The sequence below is a fragment of the Glossina fuscipes genome, unplaced genomic scaffold, assembly GCF_014805625.2.
Source record: "Glossina fuscipes isolate IAEA_lab_2018 unplaced genomic scaffold, Yale_Gfus_2 26, whole genome shotgun sequence".
Lineage (NCBI taxonomy): Eukaryota > Metazoa > Arthropoda > Insecta > Diptera > Glossinidae > Glossina > Glossina fuscipes.
Genome location: NW_023998421.1, coordinates 1,579,453 through 1,604,684, shown reverse-complemented (window position 1 = coordinate 1,604,684; position 25,232 = coordinate 1,579,453). Strand labels below are relative to the sequence as shown.

Genomic DNA, 25,232 nt, shown 5'->3' with positions numbered 1-25,232 from the left:
AGTAAAGTAAATAACTAACTCTGCATAACAAAGAATGAAAGATAAAAGATAAAAATTTTTAGGATATAAGGAAAAATTCGGTTGAAGGAACACGGAGAAATTAGTTCTTACGATGACTTTATAAATAATATTCGTTGTTAACACGCATTCCGCAAAAATCATTTATCCTGGAATTAATTTAGAATAGTTTTTGCAAAGAAAGCGAAAAAACGATTCCTTTACTTAAGTAAGAAATTCAGACCACAAAGGGATATGCAGATCGCAGTTATTGCTCTAGAGTGGAGAGAATATTTATCCGGATTATATCGGGTTTCTTTAGGACCTATTGCATCTACACATCAATTTTAACAAATTGACTTTTGTAGTCCAAGAAAGCTTCTTATCCTCCAACTACTTTATATGCTGTGAAGATGTATTGCTTACGCAAAACTCTGGTACGAACAAAAAGAAAACTCTTCACTTAAAAAGAAAATTGGTCCGCGAAAGAAAGTCATGAAGCGAATTAAAACAAGCAAGAAAACTTAATTCGGTTGTGACCAAATCTTTTATATCCATCACCGTTATCCTAAAGAAGACTAAAAAAAAAAAAACGCATCTAAGCTTTCATACTTTATAATATTGGATGGACATGCCCGATTTTTTTTTTTTCAGAATAAATGTGGAAATTTATAGGGCGATTGACACGGAAAGCAAAGGTCTTCACGGTTTTTATGCATAGAAGAATTTTTAAACGAAACTCTTAACTTTTTCGCACGGGAAAATGCTTACTACAGATTGTAGAAGAGAGCATCAGAGCTCAAACAAAGTATATATATTCTTGATCGGCATCAAATCCTAAATCGGTTTGAGCAACTCCACCTGTCCGTCTGTATAATGTCTGTATTAAACATTTTCCTGGCCACAAAAAATTAAGCTAACGACTTCAAATTTAGCAAAAGCAGTGGAAATTCTCGCGAAAGTTGGTATAACGAATGGACCAAATAGGTCGGTCACGACCGAATTTAATGTTTTTACTAGTTATTATTGAACAGTAGTAAAATATCGAATTTCAAAATGTCTCGGCTTCAGTTTATGACAGCTCTGAAAGGTTCTTCACCAAATGGCCAATGATCGATTATCATCAGTACGGTGTAATGAAAAATATCTTCATTTTTATACTTTTTCGGAATACCTTGTATATCTTTTGACTTTAGTGTCAAAATGATGTAGATGTTAGCACTCAAGTGTTTTTATCAATCGACGAAAACAATCAATGATTTTCGGCAGAGCTTTCGTTCTAATCGAGAAGAAAGAAATAACTTCTTATATAAATGGCTTTCTACGGCTCAAAGCTTAAACAAGCCATATTCCCCGCACTTGGCCAAATCGTTTGCTTGGCCATACCGCTTTACTTAAGACCTAGAGATTGTACTTTGGTGTAAAGTGGCCACACTAGTGTTGATTACATCTTAAAAGTATTTGCAAAGTTAGTTACTTACTCATAATTATACGAATATATATACGAACATATACGAAATTTTCGATTAAGTTTGAATAGGTTAGGTTTCATATTCATGAATAAAATATATATGGAATCTTTTTTCTTCTTTTCTACACAGCATTGGCAACCCATTGTCAGTTCCTCGTTGGGCTCTTTGCTCCTCTTGGGCATTTCCACACTAATTGCTATTGCATTAGTGATACATAGCGAACTAGTATCTAAGAAAATGCTGCACCATCGAATACCTATTACAAGGACGGTTGCAAATACCGTAACTACAACTCCTGCCCACGTAAACACGACCGTCGCATCCACTTATGAAGCATTAACTGAAAAAGACCAAACAAAGCTGCAGTGTAAACATCATTTACCACAAAAATTTGGGAAAACCACAACGGTAACAGCCGGAAGAGCGGTGTTAAACAGTAACATAACAATGGCAAATAAAATACAAATTAATACAGAAACAATTACGAGCGAAATGATCAATAATAGTGCAGCAGCAGTTGCAGTTTGCGGTTTTGAGGGCAACGCAAAAAGGTTAAAACACTTAAGCCGTCACACTAATGAACTCGAAGAATCCATAATGTTTTCTTCTACATCGGGTATATGCGGCGCGATTGGCATTAGCTGGTTGTTGCCTATATTGTATGCGATAACAGCGCCTCTAATTTGCTCAATTAACGACAAATGGCCACGAAATTGGTGGCTAGAAATTACCGCTCATTCAGACACTGACACGGCTGGTGGTAATGGTAAACTGTATACTGCCTCAAAACCATTGACAACAACGAATGAACGCTATTTGCGTTCACATTTAATACCAATGCAAACTACAACCGCATCCTCCCTCATAAACAACGGGGACAATATGATGCAATTGGGGGATAACAACAACAATAACGATAACAATGGCTTAGATACAAGCAATATAACAGCGCTGAAAACTTCACTATTGTCCTCACCTTCATTGCATCATAACGAAAAGCTTGGCAGCTATCATTCGCCGAACAATCTTGAAGATGTTTCTTATGATTCTACAGACGCGATACGAACCTCAATGCCGACTTTAAATTTTATCATTTTTTTATTCGTTGATATTTTGTTCATTTTATTGTTTTTCGCTTTATTCGCAATTTTAATCAAGAAACTCGTCCGACTTTGGCATAAAAAACAGCGCCTTTTAGGATGTAGTCCTAAAAAAAGCAATTCATCGGCATATTCTTCTGGCAAATATAATCAAAGCATGCATCAAAGGTTAGTTAGCTTAAAAACAAAAACAAAAAAAAAAAAAACCACTGTGTTGGCATCGTTGACTGTTTCTATAAAATTTTTGTAAAATAAAAGTAAAGGGAAATTATATCGTGTGTCTATTATAGTTTATGGACAAACATCCCGTCTTTTATGCACATCCACTTTCCAAATGCTTATATTTGATACCCACATCCGCATATTGCATTGTGAAGACAAAGTTAATCTATCACGTCGTGATGTCTGCGATACTTATTCTAGAATTAACCCACGAGTCCTCTTATTTGATACCCATTTGATTATACTGCTAAAAAAGAACGAATATTCCACATTGTCGGGTCCAGCACAGACAGATAATATATCTTAATGCAAGGACTGCATGAATAATTTTGAAAAATAAAAATTCGATCACTTACAACTTTGTGTGAATGTAAACAATTTTTTTCATTTTTGTACATTAACGGTAGGGTCCTTAATTCAGCCTTCTACCTTACGTATTTTACGAGCAATGAACAAAGCCCAGCAAAATTTTTTCTTAGAGAAACAGAGTTGCATTCACTTTGCGGTTTAATGTTGGCATGTGATTTGACCGATTTGTCCCATCCGCGCTGGCAACTTGCACGCAAGGACTTGCAATGTTTCTGCCAAATTTGAAGTCAGTAAATGACCCTTAGGGTCAAAAGAGTGTTTACAATAGACGTTACACAGACAAACGGGCGGTGAGACGGAAATACTTAAATCGGCATGGAATGTGATGCTAAACAGGAATATATATACTGAAGCTTTCTTCTGAGCGTTGCAAACGTTTTGACAAAATTAATATGCCCATCATTGAAAGAAAAACCAATAAAAAATGGAATCAAAGTCAGCTTAGGACGAATCCTTTAATGCCCATCATGTACTTGTCTTCTATTTATTTTCAAGTACGCGCTGTAGGCGTAAAAATGTCATTGCATAACAGAGATGGCGGACAGCTCTGCTCCTTACTGTTTGCTAGTTGCGACTGTCATGTCTTATATAAATAACAAAGGAATAACATATACGCATACACTTAAAATACCGAAAAATGTACATATATATACAAACGCAAACACATAGAGGCAAATAGGATGATTATTACACGAACAACGCAGAGATTTGATTACTGAATTTTGACCTTTGTCTGCGTGTATGCAAGAAACGGAATAGGAGGACCCTCGCACGTATTTCTCGGCATTACTAAAATATAACAAATTTAATACGAAACCTTTGGTGGATAAAAACACTTTAGTAGTAATAAAATATGTTTAAAGTATTCCATGAATTTTTTTGAATCAATAATTTATTATTATTATTATCATTATTATGTTTTGTTTTTTTTTTTTTTTTTGTTTACTTGTGCAGGATCGGGCTTTTATATCGTTTAGGTTATTTATTGCTAACGAAATTAACAGTGGACGCGTTGTTTATTGTGTACAGCAACGCAAGCACAGATTCCTGGTGGTGTTATCCTTTCGGTGTATCCTGCATACTATTGGTAAGTTATTAAGCTTTAAAAATTAAAGTCAACTCAATGCTTCCTATCATCCGACAAAAGAACGTAGTAACGCATAAGAAAAATATTATATCCGCTTGAATACACGCCCCCTATACGAAATTCTTCAGATTTCATGCAATTATTGCAAGAAAACCCATCGACGGCTTATGCTACTTAGATAGTACATTTAACGGCTTAAATTCCATGCAATGCTTGTACTTATTTATCAGGATCAGTGCACCTGATCCCATATTAACGAATAATACCACTTTGATGACTTACAAAAAAAGGCCGTTTATAGACAACTTTTTTCAAACGACAAGAAAATTAATACAAGCATAATATTCAAATTGATCATTAGCCCATATTTAATTATTAATAGCGGGATATCTGCGGCGTGTTGACTCTAACACTAACCGTATGAATCCTTACTAGAGTTGATGTGAAAAGTGACTGTCAATAAATAATTAAAACAAACGAGAAAATTATATGCGACTGTAACCAAATCCTTTTTATTCATCGTATTCATCATGTAAAAGAAGAAGAAGAAAAACTTCAATAATTTACAAAATTGACTTCGCGTAACCGAACTTTTCAGCTCTTTTACAGTTACTACTGTAGAATCGTCCATAGAATATGTATCTGTTGTAGCGCATGAGCAATAAGCAAAAACTGTAAAAGCAGATGCGTTCTCAGAGTACATTGCGCTTTAGGCTTGTCTTCTGACCGTGTTAATCCAGTGTCAACTTGCCTGCAAGAATTTCCAATATTTTTGCCAAATTTAAGGCCATCATCTTAACGTGTGCGCAATCAAGATAATCTTTACCATGAACATTAAACAGGCAGATATGCCCGCAGTGTCCCTGGAGATTCCTTCTAGGCATAGCAAACGTTTTGACAAAATCAATTTACCCCCTCCTCCGGTTGGGACATAAAATATATATCTTATTAGATATAGTGTACCAAATGAGAAATCGAACGAATCGAGACTATTGTGCTCCACACATGTTCACTTCTTGTAGCATCGAGAATAGACTTTAATATAGACTGTGTATTATTTCTGGTTAATTTACTCTTTAGATATTGCCTCATATAAATATCTTAATTAACTATGTAGGCATTACCTGATACACGCATCTGGCAGCTGCTCTAATATAACAGAATCTGTCGCATATTATTGTAGATAGGTTCGCGGTGTATGATTAAAACTTAAATCAGGATATACGTCGATCTTATTATTTGTTTCATATACATTTAGTTTTGCGCGAACTCAGAACTGGGAAAAAATGCTACAGCACTTGAGAATAATAAAAATCTAGAAGATACGGATTTGAGTACATGGGCATAAGCAATCCTGAAACATTACTGGTTCTGCTTAAAGAAAAACTCGATCAGACGCACTGACGCATTGGCAATAAGACAGAGACAAACAATATGTAAGAAAAGTCAGCGCTACACATTACGACGCGTAACCTGAATGTCCCATGCGTGCGATACGGTACTCTTATATAACCGGCTTTCAAACCTATTTATTATGTAACATAAATAGCGATCGGGGGTTTTGGCTTTTCGATTTATCTGGGAACAATTCAATCAATAATTGACGGCGGTCGACGGTAAGATGTACCCTCCTCTGGTAAGCAGAGCTTGAATATTACTTGACAAAAAAACTGTATGTATAGATTATCAAAACGATTCTCGAATAAGGTCACAAATGAAAAAAGCAAGGGGTCCAATAGTCAAATAAAGTTCTCTTTGCCGAAATTATGATGTTGCATTAGTATACGACATCAGTGCCATGCGGTGACATGAAAGACGAATTAGTAATAAAATTAGTAGATATTCTTGACAAAGTCTTTGTATCCAGCAAAGCTCGGTTCAGTTGCAAGTTACAAGAAAGCGAAAAAATGGTTGAAAACGAGTCTTTATCAAAAAAAAACCCTGAATATTAAGTTACATTAAATGTTTCAATCGTCTGTACGTTTCACTTTGTTGCCCCAGAGCAATTGCATTTTCCTTCTAATAAGATATGCACGGCCCCGAACGTTAGTCGCCATGGCGCGAGCTTTAGCCATCAGAGGTAACGCTTTGTAGGCATTGAAAATCGTAACTTCTGCATATTTAAACTAGTGACAAATAAAATGAATATTCTCTGTATTAATATCTTTCGTATAAATCTCTTTCGCGTTTTAATAGTAATTTTGAAAATTAAAAAAAAAAAAAAAGGAATTTCCATTAAACAAATGTATGCCTTTTTTATACCCATCGCCGCAATACGAGGGGTGTATTCGTTTTGTCAAAACGCTTGTAACGCCCAGAAGGCAGCTTCACCCCACAAAGTATATATTTTCTTGATCAACATCGAAATCTGAATCAATCCGTCTATATCGCAACTCTGAATTGGCAAAGACATTGCAAACCGTTGTACGCAGGTTGCTATAAGAATATGTCCGAAAATCAATCGAGTGACAAGCTTACAGTACTACGCCATCTCAGAACACTTCTCTTTTCCAAAAAGTAAAAAATTGTTTTTTTGCTCTCATTACTCAAAAGCGACGGCGGACGAGCCTGTAAAAATTTAAACATATAGTCCACTTCGACTACCCATCTGCCCTTCTGCCTAACTGCAAAGTGCTTGCGGCATTTTCTTGTTCATAAAAATGAAGATATCGCCTATAAATATGCAAATCTATCAAAGCACACGCCCACAATGCAATAAAAACTGATAACATCTGTGCTTTCCGTGTTTTTGGCTTGTTGCTCCTTAAACCCCGACAGATACGCGATATAATCTCCGCTCCACTTTTATTCTATAAAATGAAAAAAAATTTGACCACGCCCATGCAATGTTATAGAGTATGAAGATTCAGTTTTTCCTTTTCTTCTTTACTGTTTTTCCGAATAGTGGTGATGGGTATAAAAGATTCGATAATAACCGAACATAAGTTTCTTATTTGTTTTTTTTTTTTGTTTTTGCTTTCCCTCGTTTCCTTTCATTTCATTAGGGATTTACGGTTTTGTGTTGTTTTATAATAAAACCGGAATGTCAACTACGCAACTCGTTCTCTGCCTGCAGTATGCATAACAAGCAAACAACAGTAAGTGGGACGTTAAGAACGAAATTAAATTCAAGTAAAACAAGTTTAGAAGGCAATTATTGTATGGGCTTGATTAACACACCACTAAATTGTAAGTTACCGTCCCCCCCATTCTTGTATACGATGCTTGGAAAATCTTTTTTAATTAAATGAATATTTGACAGTCTACGGACAACAGGAAAAAGAAGCACAAGTCGAAAGCGGAGCACCGACGATGTCTTTGTATAAAATAGGACCGCATCCTCCATTACCGCAACCTATGGCTAGACTCACAAACCAACAAATTGAAATTGAGGGAGCCGGTTGTCGATTAACGGGTCTGACGCTCATCACGACCACGCCGCATTGTCAAATACTGCCTATGTGTTCAAAAACAACAACAACAACAACAACAACCAATCATAAGCATCCCTATAGTGTTCCTGGATTTGGAGGTAAAACTTTACCTCATCGAAAGTGTTTGCAGCAAAAAAAATCGATGCAAAGTAAAACAACAACTTTTATAACATCTTCAGCCGCCAAATGCTGTAATATAATGAACGAGAGCAACGATCGCCCCATATGTGACCCACCATCAGAATCTAGTTTAAGTAGACGAGAACCGCCTGCCTCACAAACTAATCGTTTTGCAGGTGTCGAGGCTTTGGATATACTGCAAGGTGCTGGAATAGGTACATTTTAAAAATAAAAATCCATTTCAATGTTATGTTGATATCCTTCGCTTCTCAGAGGCCTTTACCCCTCTCTTATGTTTAAGCTTGCTTTTTTAATTCTTTTAATTTCAAGTCATTTAAAATTCAAAAATTTGTTGTTTGTTACGTGATCTGATTTTGAAATGACAAAGTCATATATCTAGCTCTACCTATATGGATCTGTTCTACCCACAATTTTTAAGAAATCAGCACAATTGTAACAATGAAGAAAGGAAAGCGAAGTTCAATGCAAAATCCAAGATTAGGAAATGGTGATAACCTCTCACTACTCACTTGGACGCCAACAACAGATTAGAAATTGAAACGATTTAAAACGATTTTTCTTTTCGCTATTTCAAGATTGTGAAAACATTTCCGAAAAAGTTCTACCTAGATATTCGTCAAGACTGTCTTTAATGTGCAATCGAAAAGTGGTCTCGATCGGTTCGTTAACAAACGCACAGTTAACGGTCAAACCGTTGACCTTGCCTGTACACCCCGTTTTATGTATACTGACCAAAACTTTTAACGCTTTTATAGCGTCTGCCGAGAACTCTCCGATCTATCACATATATGGCAACAGTGCTGTGCCACTAAAGTAGCTAAAGTTTAGGATGCTCTATTTCTTTGGCACAAACGTCAAGTTAATTGTGGTAAATGTCTGGGTACAAGCTTTTCAGGGTTATCTTCACGAGATCGAAAGTTATATCGCAAAACATGGCAAAATTTGGCAATGTGTTTTCAGTCTCTTATATATAGTGGACTTGCATGTTAGTAGATCGTATCTACTTTTTACAGTGCTGTTCTCCAACGATCGTGGATCACATCGCCTAATATTAATACCTGTGCAAAGCACAGGTAGTTCTAGGGTTAACGAAAAAAATCTTTCTTATGGGTCCAAAATTTCGGTCCGAATTTTCTCTATTTGCTCAAATCTTTGTAATGTTATATAATATTATATAATAAATAATTGCTTTAAACTTAACTCCTCGAACCAACTGAACTTGCAGCCAATTTATACTGCAGAGATCTTTATGAGCAGCAGCCGGGGAGTACCAATCTAGATTACAGCCGACGGTAGATGTTAACTAACTAACCAACTAACGAATTTAAGTCACGGGAAACCCATAGTGCTTTTTTTTTCTCTTTGGCATTTGAACACAAAATCACAAAAAGCTCTTAAGTCCTATTCTTTGACTGCTCTGTCTGACATACCATCTTTAAAAACTTTTCGAAACCGTTTTTCCCAACGAAGGCCAGCAATGTGAACTGTTCTTGATGATACCTTCCACGAAATTAGTCGGCAATAACAAGGAACTCGACAGATTTGACTTCTCCCAAGTACAGTTACTGTTTAGAGTCCATTTGTAGCCTGTAACAGAGTTAATGATTCTCTCGCTTAGTGCCTGTTACGAGTTTCCGATTTTGCATTTTCATTCTTCCAAAATTTAGGAGCAAGCAATGGAAAAGTATACCGAGTTCAATTTTGTAAAAGTTTTACAATCAGCTGAATTTTTGGTACGCGGGGCTTGAATGAAATGTAAAATGTCTAAACAACTTATATATGGCACCTGGCGTCGGACGGTGGAAGCAAAATGATTATTAGAAAGTACTAGAAAGTAGAGAGAGAGAGAGAGAGAGAGGGAAAAAGAAGGTGACTTCTTTAACGTAAGAGAGGGAAGTTACTTCTTAACCGGCATTATAATGTAATTTGTCTATAATAAAAAACGAAGAAGAGATGGGTGTGTAAGATTGTTCATTTCTAATTGCTTATAGATTCTGTATATAGTATGCACAGGACTGCCAGTATGACGAGCATGTGCCCTTCAACTGGAAGAAGACATCCCGAAGTTCAATCGCCAGCAAGAGCTCCGCAGAGCAATAGAAATTCACCGCAATTACAGTTGGAAGCCATGCAAAAACAATACGCTACACAAAAAATGCACGCTGGAATGTTGGTATCCATATGCGATTTAACAAATGTATCTGCGACAATGGCACCATTGATAGCCGATTTACAATATGAAAAGGCAGCGGAATCCGGCGTAGCGACAACGCCCGCAATAGCGCAAAAGCAAACGCCAAAAGCATCAAAAAGTGTAACGATAATGGAACCGACTACGCACACATTCGATCCGTTATTACCAACAAAGATGGCCATTCTGAATAGCCATAGCAGCCAAGAACCTCTGTCCCTGATAAACAATGTGCATGAAGTGAATACTGCCACGGAAAGCGATAAGAATGATAGCAAGAATGGTGTCCTGGATCGGATAACATATGACCTCAATTATCTCTTAAATGGCAGCAATGATGTACATATAGCACCACACCTTCCGCCGCAAACTACGCTAGAAGTAGATAAAATGTAAACTGAAATGTATGCAAAAACATGTAAAAGAAGTTCTTATCGCCAATGAAACTTCCTTGGATATCTTCGAGATATGCATTATCTCTCTCTCTCTGTCTCTTGTCCAATCTGTAAAAGTTTTGTAAAATTTTTCTTTAATTTCTTCTCTTCATGTTCGTATACGCATCAGCAGCAAATGATAATATTCGAGTTTTAAGGCAAATAAAAAACTTTTCCAAAGTTTTTAATAATTTACGCATTGAAAGAATGGAAGAGAAAATGTTGTGTATACGAATGGCTTTGCAAAATCATATGAACGAATATTAGGAACACTTTGTTTTTTTTTTTGTCTGTTTGTAAATATATTTAAATTCATTTCGTTAGCAATAAGGAAACCGCTTACACACGACCAACATATGCGCAATCATGGAGATGGTAAATAATATTTTCCGGGTTAGCTAAAAACTAAAAAGAAATAGGAAAACTGTATACCTGAAGACACATTTGGACGTCTGTCGCGGCATTCTTGCGCGGTCGGTAATGCAACATACGTTTGCAAAACATTTGTGAGAATATTTAATAAATAAATGAACACGAAAGTAACCCAAATGCTTCGTTAATTTTTCATCTAAATAAATGCATTTGTTAGGAAAGCCCCAATATTTTTTCTCGGTTTTTTATAGGTTTGGCAGATGCACTTTATATTTTTGCAATAATTCGAGGAGTATACATACCGTGGCATTTTGATGTCTAGGGCTCTTTTTGAATCTCATAAATATCAAATAACATAAACACTATGCAAACTTTCCAATAAATAACTTGAGCACTTTTGATAAACACAAAAATAATCAATCAATATTCATAAAGTGTAACAGAAAACATCAAAGAAATCGATAATCAAACGTATAACACACTGTTCACCATGTAAATTTATTTCCATTCATTCAAACTTTATTTGTAACTTTTTGTAAGCATTTTTAATTATTAAAACATCAAATAAAATGAAACGAAACAAGTGAGAAAGTTATACTCGGCTGTGGTTGAACCTTTTATATACCCACCATCCTATCTAAAGTAATATTGAGTCCACGCTGTTGTAAAGTCATAGATTAAACGGGGAAAATTTAACCTGTTTTTTTTGGTTTTTTTTTTTTTTTTGCTTCTCAACTTATATGGCAGTGCTAGAGTATGCTTTGACCAGTTCTAGATAATTTTCAAGACCAATCTGGCTGCAAAACCGTGCAATGTTTTTATCCAAATTGAAGTCGACATCTCAAGTTTTGTGACCCGCAAGCAAATTAATGGATAGATGGAGGGACAGACAGTAAGGAATGTACTCGACTTCACAGAGACTTCAATGTCTTTCTTCTAGGTACTGCAAACCTTTCGATAAAATGAACATATCCCAAGCCTGTCTATGGTGGATATAAAAACTGTAAAGTTTATATTCGCCTTTGAAGCGAACATTTCGTATTCGTCATCGCGAAGCAATGCGTAAAAAAAAGTGCAAAGTACTATCATAATTGTGGATTTGTAGCTAGTTAGGTATTAATTTTACATGTCGGCAAGGTGACTTCGACCGAGACACACCCTAATTTACTGAAAATTCAAAGACAAACTCAGCATTATTTATCCATTGGGATCCCAGCAATCAACTGTCACATAAATAGGAAGCAGGCGGACATGACAGAATCAGATTGAAGAGAGAGCTCGCTTGACTGTTTCTGTGTATTGCAAAGGGGACCAACAAGTCGAGTACGCTGTCAGTAATGGGTATAAAAAATTTAAAACAACTGAAATAATAATGAAAATGAGAACCTTGCATCATCAACTTTGCTGTACAGAATAAAATAAAATGTATTTTCATTTATATATGGAGTCAAATTACATCATCAGGTAAATGAAAAAAACTTGTTTTGCTTCTACCAGTTTTTTTTTTTTTTTGTAATACTTTTTCGGTTAGAAATTAGCATAAGAGATTAGGATCAAAGGAATGGTTGAAATTGTTCCGAATCTTTTGCTATTTATGAATATTCACGAATGAAAACATTTTCTATACCTATGGATGTATGGACGGTATACATACAGCAGTTTCGAGCACTCATTATTAGCATAACAAATTTCACTTCATATATACTTCATTTATACGTTCGCGTCTGTATACAATTTTACAAACAAACATTCACTTCTATGTGTGTAGACAGATGGCAAAATCTAATTTTGTAAGACATGACTTCATATTACACCAAAAGGATGGATGGTTGAATACTAACGCAAATCGAAAGAAAATATCCCTGAGGTAAAAAAACAAACAAAATCTTTTTAGCTTTATCCGAATTTTTGCGTCTGACAGTAACTTCTTTAATAACATGGAAGAATTTCTGTCAGGAAATTCAGATAGATCGCGCGTAGAAAATCTTTCACTAAAGGATGTAATTTTACATCAACCAACAAGCAAAAGAGCCACTGGGTAACCAATTAGGGAACAAGTGCCTGTATCCATAAGTACCCATAGCATTAGTTTCAGGCGGAAGAAAACAGTGAGTATATTCCGACAAAGCAATCCATTCACTGTAGTTGTGAACAATTTTCCAGGAGAATGAGCCAATGATGCAGATAGACAGGTGAAAGATAGAATAATTTTGCTTAAAGGCGGTCGTTTACATTCATTACACATTTCTACCACACATTCAACGAATGCGTATAGACCACACTTTCATTTGTCGAATGTCATCACAAGAACACTTCTGCGCCGATAGTTCTGAAATGTCGCAAAATTTAAAATGACATCTCTTGTTGAAAAAATCCTATACATACATATATATATATACATATACATACATATATATATAGCCTTTCATATTTTAATTCAAGTATTAACATAAAAAATAATATTAAACTGCACGATGGAAATGTACATCTGCATTTGTCTGCGTGTTGTACACGTGCTTGAGACCAGATGTGTTGCATTTGTCCTTTTCTTTGTAACACTCCTAAATATCCATTAGCGACATTGTAAAATATATTCATTCTCGATGAACGTAACGCCATAAATGAAGCTATTACATTGTAATCCTTGCAGTGGCATAATCGAGACAGGAAGTTAAGACTTGCTGATCATATTCCTATTTTCTAGGCTTCAAACGTGAACTGAATACACAGGCAGCAACGCCAATTTAAGCCATAAACAGTAACTTATGCGAACGTTCGCTAGCATCATTTTCAAACTTGCGTCCAGAAATAAATGTGTTCAGTCCACGAATATGTCCGAGACAAGGAAAGAACTATAACGTACACTTTTTAGAAAATATTGATCGCAAACTTGTTACAAATATTGCCGAAGGCTGCCGAAAAACGTAGAGCACAAACAGTTTCGACTTATGTCGAATATATTTTTCTTCCTTACGTTGCTGTACGTCATAATTGCTGAGAGCATTCGGCACGAGAAACTTGCATTTTCTGGAAAAAGTGAAGCAAAAGTCAAACTCTTATTTTATGGAAACTGTACGGGGACAATGGTGTCCGCCTGTCATCCGGTGAACTACGCTATTCGTTTTGTGCGCTCCCAGCGATTAAAAACATCCATTGACATGTCTACATCTTTTTATTCTCTTTGAAATGCGTCAATATACCTATGCCCTACAAAAATGCATTTGTTTCTACGAGGAATAATACTCATCAAGGTACAATAGGAGGAAGTTTTCCTTTTTCGAAGATATGCAAAAGAAGTAGAAACAAAGAAGAATTTTTTTAAATTCGTTTTCAGGAAACAAAATATTTTTATAATAAATATTTTACAATTGGAACACACAAACGCATAATACAAGAAACAAGTTCTACTCGACGAAAGCTGAATTTTTTAGGTTCACTTCGTAAATGATGATTTAAATTGAAAGCCACCCTCGTATGTAATTATGTATGTTCGTAACTGTTGCTTATGTGGTAGTCCATTTCGACTGATTACGAGATTTTACTAAAAAAAAGTGTTCGAACTCAGAACAGAATATTGACATCGTAATAGTCAACGGGTTTACGAATAAACAAATGAATTAAAAGTGATTCCGATATTGTGTCCTTACGTTAGTGGCTTGCCAAGGAGATCACTGATGTAATATTGAGTCAACGAGAAAAGTTGAGGTCATTTTTTCACACTTCTGTTGCTTATCACCTATTAAAAGCATTCTGTAGAGAACTAACCAAAGGATAGCCGGACGATGCAAAGTCTAAACTATACGGTAGATGTAACAAAACTTCTCAACCAAACTCTCTCTATTTTTTCAAAGATGCTAACGACGTACGTTGACGTCGATTCGATTCGGAGATGAAAATTAAGTCCATTATATACTTTCACTGTTAATTTATGTGACACTCAAGCAGCGAACTTGCTCTTTTATGCGATCTTAAGACGATCATCACAAAAAAAAAAATTTACAAATGTACTTTTCTCCCATGTAAATAATGAAAAAGAAAGGGTAGAAAGTCGCTACCGTTATTGACAACAGAGAGAGATCTCACTAGTTTGATTTTTAAGCAAAATCTTGGGATATCTTGTCGTTTAGTTGTCTCTGATAAAACCCATTGTATCTACACTTAAGTATTCATGGTTATGCCGAACACGAAACAATCAAGTAAGCGCAATGAGTGTAACGATAAACAACTATCAAAGTCTAGCAGGAGTACACAACGTCATGGATTTCATCCAACTGCTTTTGCCGCTTGTATATCTGTGTGAATGTTCCTTTATAGACTTAAGTTTTTGTTTAACAAGAACTCTCTAAGAACTTCAAATTGCTGCTCTGTATTTCATCTCTGTTTCCATTCGTGCCAGAATTTCGCTCAGAAGTGCATCAAATCTTATCACGATATTATTTAGACTCTCATTCGCGATGTGGATACGTGAACATGGTGAGGATGAATGGACCAACTTGAGATGAATCCATCTTTCGCCTATGGTATAAACTATAAACTAAAATTATAATTTTAAATTTGGATAATTAGTTTATTTTTAAAAGCATTCCTTGCGATTTTTGTTGTTTTTTTTTTTTTTTTTTTTTTTTGGATAACATACCTCTTTTTGTTACGAAAAGAGTCCTAGCGTGAACTGCAACGAAATCTACAATTTTCCGCGTCACCATTGAGTGCATCGCAACAGACACATTAGCATTTACTTTCCCAAAATTTTCCAAGCGTACGTCCCATTGACTATTATTATTGCCGCATTAGCTTAATAATAAAAATAATATTAATAGCAAGTTAATGTTATGACAATAACAATCAATTATCCATAAAAATGCGTACTAATTACTATATTCCATAATTACTAATTGATATTTTTTACTATACCAAAAGAGGCACTTACCGCCTTCCGGTCGGTTTTCAGCAAAGTTCAGGATGTACGTGTTAATAATACACATTTAAATTTAATTAAATTAAATAGTAAATAGAAGTGACTATGGCATACAAAGGTATAGATGTCAACAAATAATTTAAAATTAATTATATATGTACACAAACACTAATTACTGTATTCTAAATCATTATTCTATATTAGAAACTTTACTCAAAAAAATAGAAAGTTACGCGAATTTTGTACCGGTAAACCGGTAAATATACTTCTTGACACTATATAGTAAAAGTTTACCCGTTCACGCTCACGTGGCGAGCAGAAGCGTGCAGCTTGCGGGAATCACTAGCGTAAAAATTCATTAGAACGGCAAAGTCTATCCACGACGTCTATTTGATCCGTCCAGCCTGGTCTTTGCTTCTCCCTCTTTGTGTAAATTATCTAGCTCTGTAATCAAGGCATCATCGGTTTCTCTTCTTCGGCACCCTCCGCTTTTATTTTAATCATTACTGCGATTATATCCAGCTACAATTCATATCAATATTTCCCAATCTTTCTTTCTTATTTTTTTTAAAAGGGCTGCCCATCTTACCGTTCGGAACTTGCATTTGAAAGATCTACTTCGAGTCCATTCTTTTTCTTTATGGCTTTTTTTTATTTAAGCTATCACAATGTTTAATATATAAAAAAGATGGTTCACTATTAGCAGATAATATCACATCGTAAAATTACAAAAATTGAATAATTTTTTCAAAATTTTTAATGGAATGAATGTAAAAGAATTTTATTAGAAAAAATGAATATTAATTAATGATATAGGTATTTCCGAAACACCCCGCTAAAAAACATGCGAAGCCTTCACTTTCGCGTGCGCTGTGATTTAGACAATCTGGAGCTCGCAATATAAGAATATGGTCCAGCTTCTAACATGTAGCATGTATTAGCTTCTCTAGCTCTGTTATACGTGCTTCGACAACCTACTCTTCCGATATCGCTGAGATAATTATTTATCGCATAATTTCAGCAGTTCACAGATCATCCGCTTTTTTAAAACGTGGCAGCCTTAACTAGTCTAGTATCTAAAAGTAAATTATTAGATGTGTAAATAAGTTTCTGTGCAATTCGATTTTCGTCATTTAATTACAGTATATGATAATTAAGAATAATTTTCCCTTTCTCAGGAGAGCCGCGAAATTCTCTACTCGCAGGAAAGTGTTAATAAAATTACCAATTGCGTTAATCCATCCGCGGCAACAACTGAAGATTATCCTATTGGAAAATTCAGCCTGAGTTAGATTTTGTGTAAATTATTTAAAAATCTTTAAAATTTTTTTAATGTACTTTAAGTTATATATAATAAAATAATAATTTTAATAATTGACTTACAATTAAAATTATAAGATAAAAAAAGAGGTAAGATAATATGTAGGTGCAAGACTTTTGGGTCTCCTTTAAATGAAGTATTATTATTAATCATATAAGTGATAAGGGACGCAAGTGATGAATTTATATATCGTTTAAAATGGTTGATGGTTTTAAAAGGTTTAATAATTTGGAACTGGAGTATAATCTGACACAATCAAAGGATTGTAAAAATTGGAAAATTTCGAAATGATGGAAGGTTCGAGTTCTTACATTATAGAAACATGTGCAAGAGTCCAATAGGCGAAGACCAAAATTATCATTTCCACCGCAGGAAAAATTTTCTTAAATGCATTTTATAATTCAAGATTTATAAATGAAAAGATTAAGAGATGTTGTCTGTCCACTGGCAAGGTCTCGCTCATTAAAAAGACTGAATTAATCTGTAAAGTATTGTCAAGCTGAAGATGCCGTCTTATCAACGACTAAGCTTCCTTCGCTCACCAGACACTACAATTGGCCGCTAACTAACAATTTAAGAGAAAAACGGATTTGCAGTACAGTGATCACTATACTATACTATATTGGGTGTTAACACAATTTACACAACTTTCACAATGTTTTTCCCTACATGGAAAAAGAAGACTAAGTTGACAAAACACACCAATAAAATACTTACTTGAGTTCATTATACCGCGTATTGTACCATATAGAAAACTGTAAGCAAAGAGTAAACATAGTTGCAATTGTCTCACCAATAAGCACCGCTCGTCGTAGCGTTGCAGCAACATTCTAGATAGTTTGCAATGCATACGCTCGTGTTTACTTTTGATAGACGAAATTATTAGAAGGTACCATTTCATGTGTACCGCAAACGTAGCACAAATAATTCAATTTAACTTCAAGCCAAATTCATCGCAGAATCAGCCCGAGCTCAATGTAAATTGCACATGATTTCAATTTAAAGCAAATTTTTGTCAAAATCAAATTCCAAACCGATTCAATTAGAATTCGGAACGGTCCGCAGCAATAAAAATCAATTTTAATTATTATTACTTTTTATAGTTGCCGGTGAAGGCCTTTAACCTAAAGGAGACATTAACGCTTAAGAAAATTTAATTGATCTCTCTCTTCTTCTTATGAGAATGCAAGTAATCAAAAATTGAGAAACAATACTTACGAAAAAGAAATATTAATAATATCGTTTGCAAAAGCTTTGGCTGTCGATATAACGTTTGGCTTTCTAAGTAATAATTGATCCTAATATCTTACCTTAAGACGAGAACAGCTGTAGAATTTACAAAAGTATTCATAAATGCGGAAATCCTTCGAACTATAGAAATTGACAACGTACACAACGTGTTCACACAATTTTCAATTAATTTATTTCTTTTTCTTTTATGCGTTCAAAAAAAAAAAAAAAAAAAAAAAAAAAAAAAGTTTTGTATTTATTGACGTAGGAAACCATAGGAAAGCTAATATCTAAAGAAAAAAGGGGACTTTCACGTCAGACATATCTAGAGCCACAAAATTCGTTATCTGCCGTTAATTATTACGAAGAATTTCGACGCAAACGTGAAAATCCCCAAACTGAATTGTCGGCAAGCGTAGAACAAACGGCCAGCGGTGGTCAGAGTGATTGGAATACTAATTCGAACTATCCTACCAATGATGTAAAGCACATAAAGAAAGTAATGGAAATAACAAAGGACGTAGGGAAAAAATCGGTTACATTTTTTGATTTCAAAGGGCTGATGGCGCCTGTTTTTACATGTTTCAATGATGATGAGTAAGTTGCACCTGTAACGCAAAACCATAACATTCGAAAAGGTTCATTTACCCATTCTTGCAGAAGAAAAACTATAAATATATCATATGTCGATCGTTATGCTAAATGGTTAAAGTCGAAAAATATTGATGGCGTTTTAGGTTAGTGTGTTTAAAGAAATGCTGAAAATTTATTTGACTATTTGCTATGAATTTACAGTCAACGGCATTACCGGTGAAGGTCCTAGTTTAGGTCTGCTTGAACGTAAACTTAATGCCGAGTGCTGGTGGCGCGCGGCTTCAGAAAACAGTCTAATGATGATGTTGCAAATTGGAGGCGGGGCTTTGCCAGATGTTCTTGAAATGGGCTGCTTTGCCGAAGAATTGGGAATTGATTCCGTTTGCTGTTTACCGGAAATTTTCTATAAGCCACGCAACATAGATCAGCTTATAGCCTATTGTAAAGTAGTGGCAAAAACATGCCCCTCACGCCCATTTTTCTATTACCACATACCAAGGATTACAAATGTTAATTGTAAGTAAAAAGAACTTCCTGCAGACATAGATGAAATCCTCATAATAGATTATATAAGAGATCATATTGTTATAAGGGAAGCCTTTGATAATGGGCAGATGATTTGGGCATTTACCGTAATTCCCCTTCTAAGCGAAAAGCATCTATTAGACTTTGTCACGACTAAAAACACGCACAAACAAACAAAACGACTGAGCAATATCTCATTGCACTCACAAGAACAAATCATGCATTTGTTTTTATGTCTCTCGTTTCTTTTCATTCAATTCCACTCCGGGGCAGTGGATATGCCGATGTTCTGCAAAGCAGCTAAAAAAAATATACCGAATTTCGCCGGTATACATTTTACTCATACGGATTTAAGTGCGGCCTGTAAGTGTCTAAGTGAAACTTGGGTGCTCTTGGGCATATCTTCACTATTAGCCGCTGGCATGTTATTAGGTTTTGGAGCTTTCGAATCATCAATTTTAAATATATATCCGGAGTTATTTTGTGACATTTACGCGGCCATGTCGAACAATGAAGTAGAACGAGCACAAGATAAACAAATTGCTCTAAATGCGATCGTCAATCGCAAACTTCCGAAGGTCGATGGTTTTCCACATATATCCGGGGAGAAGTCATGGTTTTCTGAATTGAACGGACAGAAATTGAGAATTTATGTAGGACCAGCACGAATCTCTACAGTAAAACTAGAAGCAGGAAGGAGGAAGGATTAGAAGAGTAAAATGCTAGGACACAATTATGTTTTCCTTCTGCTGCAGTTTCTGTTCAAACGTTGCCTTCCGTTGTTCGTTTGTCACAATTAGTGTTTAACTGTTTAAACTTTAAATAAAAAAAATAAAAAATCGCACACAACGGTTTCTCACTCTACTTTTTTTTTAGTAAACATGGTACAATTTTGCAATCAAGCTGAAGAATGTATAACAAATTTCTACGGCCTCTGCTACAACAGCGCCGACTTAGATATGGCGCAAAAGTGTAAGACACCACAACGTATCATCATAATGGGTATGAGCGAGTATCTAGGGAGTTGCTTGATGTTAGGCTTTGAAACGTTTATAACCTTTGTCGCGAATATAAAGCCAGAGGTTATTTCCGATTTATTGCGGGCTTTTAAACTAAAAAACCTCCCTTTGGTTCAAGCGAAACAGAATGAATTAATGCTTCTAGTGGCAACAAAAACACAAAATGACGAACTGAATGTTCAAATAGCAGACATTAAAAATTGGTTCAACGAGAGAATGCTAAGCGAATATCAATTTTCGGCGGGCCCGACCAGAGGTGCCTGTTTAGACGAAATGAACCCGCCGCACCCGGCTAAACCAAACTAAAATCAAAGTGTATAAATCAACATATTTCACTTTATCTTTTATTAAGGAATAAATATAAAAATTGAAAAAGCTGCAACTATTTTAATTAATTTTTATTTTCATTATGTTTTAAATTCTATATAAAATGCATTAGATGGACACCGATTAAAAAGTGCTCCTTTAATATATTATATGGGCATTTAAAAACCAAGCATGAATTTATATTAAAAAAAAAAAAATACACGAAAAGATTAAATAATAAATGGGAGTGAGAATTATGAAAATTTCCTGCAAAATTAAGATTTCAAGACAAAATTATTCGGCTGACAGTGCTTGATCGAAAAATTTCTGCGGCCTTGGACAACCAAATTAGTTGTGTCATACTTTTGCCACATAATTGCTAAATAAAAAAAAAAAAAAACATACTTTGCTTAGAAAGTGAAGCCACCCTCTGGAGCTTTCGACTGATTAGCGTTAAACTCCAAAGATCCATTGACTTCTTGCGGTGCCAGTTTGGCTTCGGCTTCGTCACCGTCACTGAAGTATGTATCAATAATGGCAAAAGCCTTTTTGTAAATATCTTCATTTTCATGCTGTTGAAGATTCTCCAATTTATCCAAACCGCCCATTTCTTCAAGCATCAGGCACAAGTTTTCGGTTCCACCTAATTTGCTGGCCAAAGCGAAGAGATTTGTTAAGCCGGACAGGACAACAACAACAGTGCGAGGGTCTTTAGCTTCGAGTAAATCACAGAACGGTTTGAATATCTGATATTTTTCAATTAAATCTATAACTTGTTCAGGTGTACCACTTGTGGTTGTATTAGTTACAGCGTAAGCCGCTTCCTTCTGGGACTTGAAGTCGCCATGTTCTAGGACATTGCGTAGTTCCACAAATATACCTGAAAATATTAATATAAAGTTATGTTCTATTGAAAACATTCTAAAGACCATAAATAAATATTTATTTAATTAGTTCGCAACGAATAGTTTTCTGAAATGATATCAATACTAAGGCAAGATGTCAACCTTTCAGAGTGGAGAAATATATTGAAATGTCGAATGTAGCTAGGTAAGGTAAACACAATTTCCCATGAACAAATGCATCGATCTTATTGAAATTTGTACGCATCTTCTAAAATAATCCTTGAAGACAGGATTTCTTATTTGATGACAAACATATTTTGTAGCGTAGTACATAATGCAAATTTCATTGAAAATCGTACTTTATTTTATACATCCTTGCCAAACACAATGTTACGCATTTAAAAATTTTGCAAAACGTACTTGAAATATTGCATCGTTAATTATTCTTACTAATTCCTTATTATATAGAAGCAAAAAAAAAAAAAGAAATAAATTTGCTGTAGTTCTAAATCCATGCGACTGCTTAAAGTAATTTTCAAAGATCTACATAAAATTTTACCAAGCGATACGAAAATTTCCTTACCTGACTCAATAACAGCTTGTATTTGTGCTTGATTTCCAGCAGTAATGTTGGACACGGTCCATGCAGCTTCTTTAACGATATTATGCTTTGGATGCTTAAGCAAATTCATTAATTTTGCTAATCCTCCTGCTGATATTACAGCATCAGTCTAAATAAATTATAAAATGAAATGAAACGACAATGTTCATAGAGTTTAATCGAGAAAATGAAAGTTATTTGCGAGCGCATAATGCTCAAAAGGAAAAATCCTTGCTCGAAATTGCGCAGGCCTACGAGGCAATGTTTTAATGAACTATATTTAAACCATTTTCCTTAGTTAAAAGATCTTAGCGCTCATTTTTGCATTCAATGCAGTTCGAAGTGCATTACCTTCATTTTAAAATGATAAAACGACGTAAAGCGTCGCTTAAGTTGCGGTTCAGACAAAGTTTCTCCCATAAACATTCGGAGAGGGCAATTCTTATATAAAAAGAAGAAAATAGTTAAAATTTACACTTACTTGCGGATCGGTGCCAGTAACAATATTACCAACACTGCGTAAAGCAGGAATAATAATGCTAGGATCTTCGGCACCCAACAAGTTCACCAAACGGGGCACAGCCTCTACATCTACTACTGCTTGTATTTTGGTATTATTATCATCGGTCACATAAGACAAAGCCCAGCAAGCATCTGCTAAAACTTGTACATCAGTACCGCACAGTAGTTGTGATAATACGGGCAGTAATCGTTTAATTTCCTCAAAAGGAGGCGTAGGATTCTTATTGCGGCACAAATTAGACATCAACCATACGATGTTACGTAGCAGAGACAAAGACGTGTCCTTATCAATCAATTTCAAAACACCAGCAACAACATTGTTTTGTAAGACAATGTCGCGGGGAGCGGAGCCATCACCAGCTATGTTACCCAAGGCCCAAACGCATTGTTCGGCCAAATTTATATTATCAGATTGCAACAATGTCACAAAGTGGGGAACAGCATTGTTTTCTATAACACAACGTGTCTGGTCGCTGTTACCGGATGCTATATTAGTTAATGCCCAAGCGGCTTCGAATTGTAAAAGAGGACTGAGTAAATAAAATTGGATATATAATGAGAAATTATTAAAATAATTCGCAAACAAAAGGCTTACTTGTCCATTTTTTGCAAAAACTGAATACAAATTGGAACAATCCCCTGTCCAATCATTAAATCAATTGGGGGATTCCGCTCGCGTGACAACAGCTTGCGAGCTCCTTGCATACCAACAAATTGCTTCCCAGGATCCTCACTGCGCATAGCCACAATAATTTCGTCTAGAGACATTGATGTAGCCGATTGACTATTAGGCTCCTTAAGCGGTGAAACTAAATCATCTTCCTTTATATTGCGCCGTTTAAACAAGTGATCTTCCTTTTTAGACTTCCGCAATTCCACGGTAATTTCATGTCGTCTCAACCGAGATTCCTAACAAAAAATTTGATAGCCATGATTAATTGCTTAATAATTATTTTTAGCAAGAATGTAAATTATTGAAATTCAATTGTTAGGAATACTTACGTCCGTGTTGATGGTGTTACTTTTGTAAGAACCTTGTCGTCCAGCGTTCATTTTACTATCGAAAAAAATCTGAAACGCGCAAACAGAATTATATATAACACAAAACGAGACAATGCATAACCTCAACTAACAAAGCTCAAGGATACAAAAAGATCGAGAAACCCCTCTTCTTTGTTAAATATTCGTACCTATTTTTCTTCTGTGAATGTAAAATATCACAAAAAACCGCCGTACCGTATTTTTCTATATTATTTTATGCTCTCGATTTAATTTTTCCAAATTATTATGAACTTTCACAAACTCTACTCTTTTCTTTCTTTACCCTTGAAGAGCGAAGACTTGCATGCCTTAGTATTAATTTCCGTTCAAACAAAACTTAAATGCCGCTAATTTGACAACAAAGATACTACAATCATACGCAAAAGAAATGGCGCCTATATAAGCGAAGTTGTATTTCATTATTGTGAATAAATTCTATTCGAATAAGGCACTCTTCAGTCAGAACGTAATCAAGATTATTTAGCCAAATATATCACGATAAAGAATATTTGCGAAAAAATTTTAATTCGTGTTAGTATTGCTCCTGTAAAAGCTTTACAGTTTAGCTTTTATCTTGTTATCAAAAAAATAATAAAGCGGCGCTATTATCCTAAAATACAAGAGAATGCATAAATTGTTATTTTCTGCAATTTTTACAAATCAATTTCAGGAAGAAACTTTATACGTCTGCGTTTTAATCTTCGATTTGCAACATTTCAAAGTAGGTTTATATAACCATTATATTAATTCTTTCTTTTGCGTCTATTTAAAGCGTTGATGTACAACGGAAACCATTGAAAAGTGGAAAAAATAAAAAAGCAATTTATAGAAGATTCGTAGCATTTATTCTAAAACACCAATAAATACATAAAAGTTTTTATTACGGTAATCCAGAAATTTTAGATATTTTTATTATATATGTTAGGAAATTTGATGCTGTTAACGAGTTGGATGAATAATGCATCACGTCACAATTGACAACACAACAATTAACATTACGATTTTTACACTTTTATTGTCTTGTACTTTACGTTATTACTAGCGTATAAAAAATACTAATGCAACCTTGAGCTTGAGGAAATTTATTTTTATCTAAACACAGATGGCTTTTCAGCTGTGCTTGGCAATGCTGTCAAATATCGTAATTTATATGTATATGGAAAATCTGCAGCAGTCATCGCTTGCATTAATGTACTTAACAAAACCTAGTTATTTTACAAATTCCTTAAGCATCGTGTGATGTAATAATGGAATGTAAATTGTTTTAAGTCCCAACACAATGAATGGGTTACATCGTTCAACATTCAAAATATTTTTTTATATGGCTTACTACAGCAAAGCAATTCGAGCTAAATGCTCACATATGTACATACAAACGCATGCATTGACACTGTATTTTGACATTTGATCGATAAGCGCTTTATGCAAATGTCCATATTGCAACAAAGATCACAGATTCCCGTTTGCTAATTCAAAATTTCAAAGCAATTAGCA

The 25,232-nt window shown here is 35.0% G+C and overlaps 4 protein-coding genes across 4 annotated transcripts in view; 2 read left to right on the top strand and 2 right to left on the bottom strand.

Annotated features, from left to right (window-relative positions):
* Positions 1–11,201, top strand: part of LOC119635304 — an 84,323-nt gene extending 73,122 nt beyond the window's left edge. Inside the window, exons 16-20 of the mRNA XM_038030064.1 lie at positions 1,599–2,737; positions 4,115–4,247; positions 7,253–7,436; positions 7,510–8,016; positions 9,814–11,201. Coding sequence (XP_037885992.1) covers positions 1,599–2,737; positions 4,115–4,247; positions 7,253–7,436; positions 7,510–8,016; positions 9,814–10,409 — 2,559 coding nt within the window. The 3' untranslated portion in view covers positions 10,410–11,201. The remainder of the gene's footprint in view (positions 1–1,598; positions 2,738–4,114; positions 4,248–7,252; positions 7,437–7,509; positions 8,017–9,813) is intronic.
* The window catches only part of LOC119635306, a 63,108-nt gene extending 51,866 nt beyond the window's left edge, over positions 1–11,242 (bottom strand). The window contains exon 1 of the mRNA XM_038030066.1: positions 11,122–11,242. Coding sequence (XP_037885994.1) covers positions 11,122–11,160 — 39 coding nt within the window. The 5' untranslated portion in view covers positions 11,161–11,242. The remainder of the gene's footprint in view (positions 1–11,121) is intronic.
* A 7,290-nt stretch (positions 11,243–18,532) lies between these two features.
* LOC119635409 (N-acetylneuraminate lyase B-like) lies at positions 18,533–20,739 on the top strand. The gene is made up of 5 exons (XM_038030219.1): positions 18,533–18,882; positions 18,946–19,022; positions 19,081–19,395; positions 19,678–19,989; positions 20,281–20,739. The coding sequence occupies exons 1-5, from the start codon at positions 18,788–18,790 to the stop codon at positions 20,727–20,729; spliced, it is 1,248 nt and encodes a 415-aa protein (XP_037886147.1). The 5' UTR covers positions 18,533–18,787; the 3' UTR covers positions 20,730–20,739.
* Positions 20,740–20,806: 67 nt separating this feature from the next.
* LOC119635508 (importin subunit alpha) lies at positions 20,807–24,095 on the bottom strand. Its single transcript, XM_038030333.1, has 6 exons — positions 23,888–24,095; positions 23,700–23,768; positions 23,293–23,606; positions 22,657–23,227; positions 22,158–22,305; positions 20,807–21,609 (listed from the first exon to the last, which is right to left on the bottom strand). The coding sequence occupies exons 2-6, from the start codon at positions 23,748–23,750 to the stop codon at positions 21,140–21,142; spliced, it is 1,554 nt and encodes a 517-aa protein (XP_037886261.1). The 5' UTR covers positions 23,751–23,768; positions 23,888–24,095; the 3' UTR covers positions 20,807–21,139.
* Between the last annotated feature and the right edge of the window lie 1,137 nt (positions 24,096–25,232).

Bases quoted from the DNA above. Each gene is read 5' to 3' on its own strand.
- LOC119635508 (XM_038030333.1), bottom strand. From the start codon at position 23,750: ATGAACGCTGGACGACAAGGTTCTTACAAAAGTAACACCATCAACACG. The intron at 23,607-23,699 runs GTAAGTATTCCT...ATTTTTTGTTAG, and splicing joins GTAACACCATCAACACGGAC to GAATCTCGGTTGAGACGACA. The intron at 21,610-22,157 runs GTAAGGAAATTT...TAATATTTTCAG, and splicing joins ACAAGCTGTTATTGAGTCAG to GTATATTTGTGGAACTACGC.
- LOC119635409 (XM_038030219.1), top strand. From the start codon at position 18,788: ATGGAAATAACAAAGGACGTAGGGAAAAAATCGGTTACATTTTTTGAT. The intron at 18,883-18,945 runs GTAAGTTGCACC...CCATTCTTGCAG, and splicing joins ACATGTTTCAATGATGATGA to AAGAAAAACTATAAATATAT. The intron at 19,023-19,080 runs GTTAGTGTGTTT...ATGAATTTACAG, and splicing joins AAATATTGATGGCGTTTTAG to TCAACGGCATTACCGGTGAA.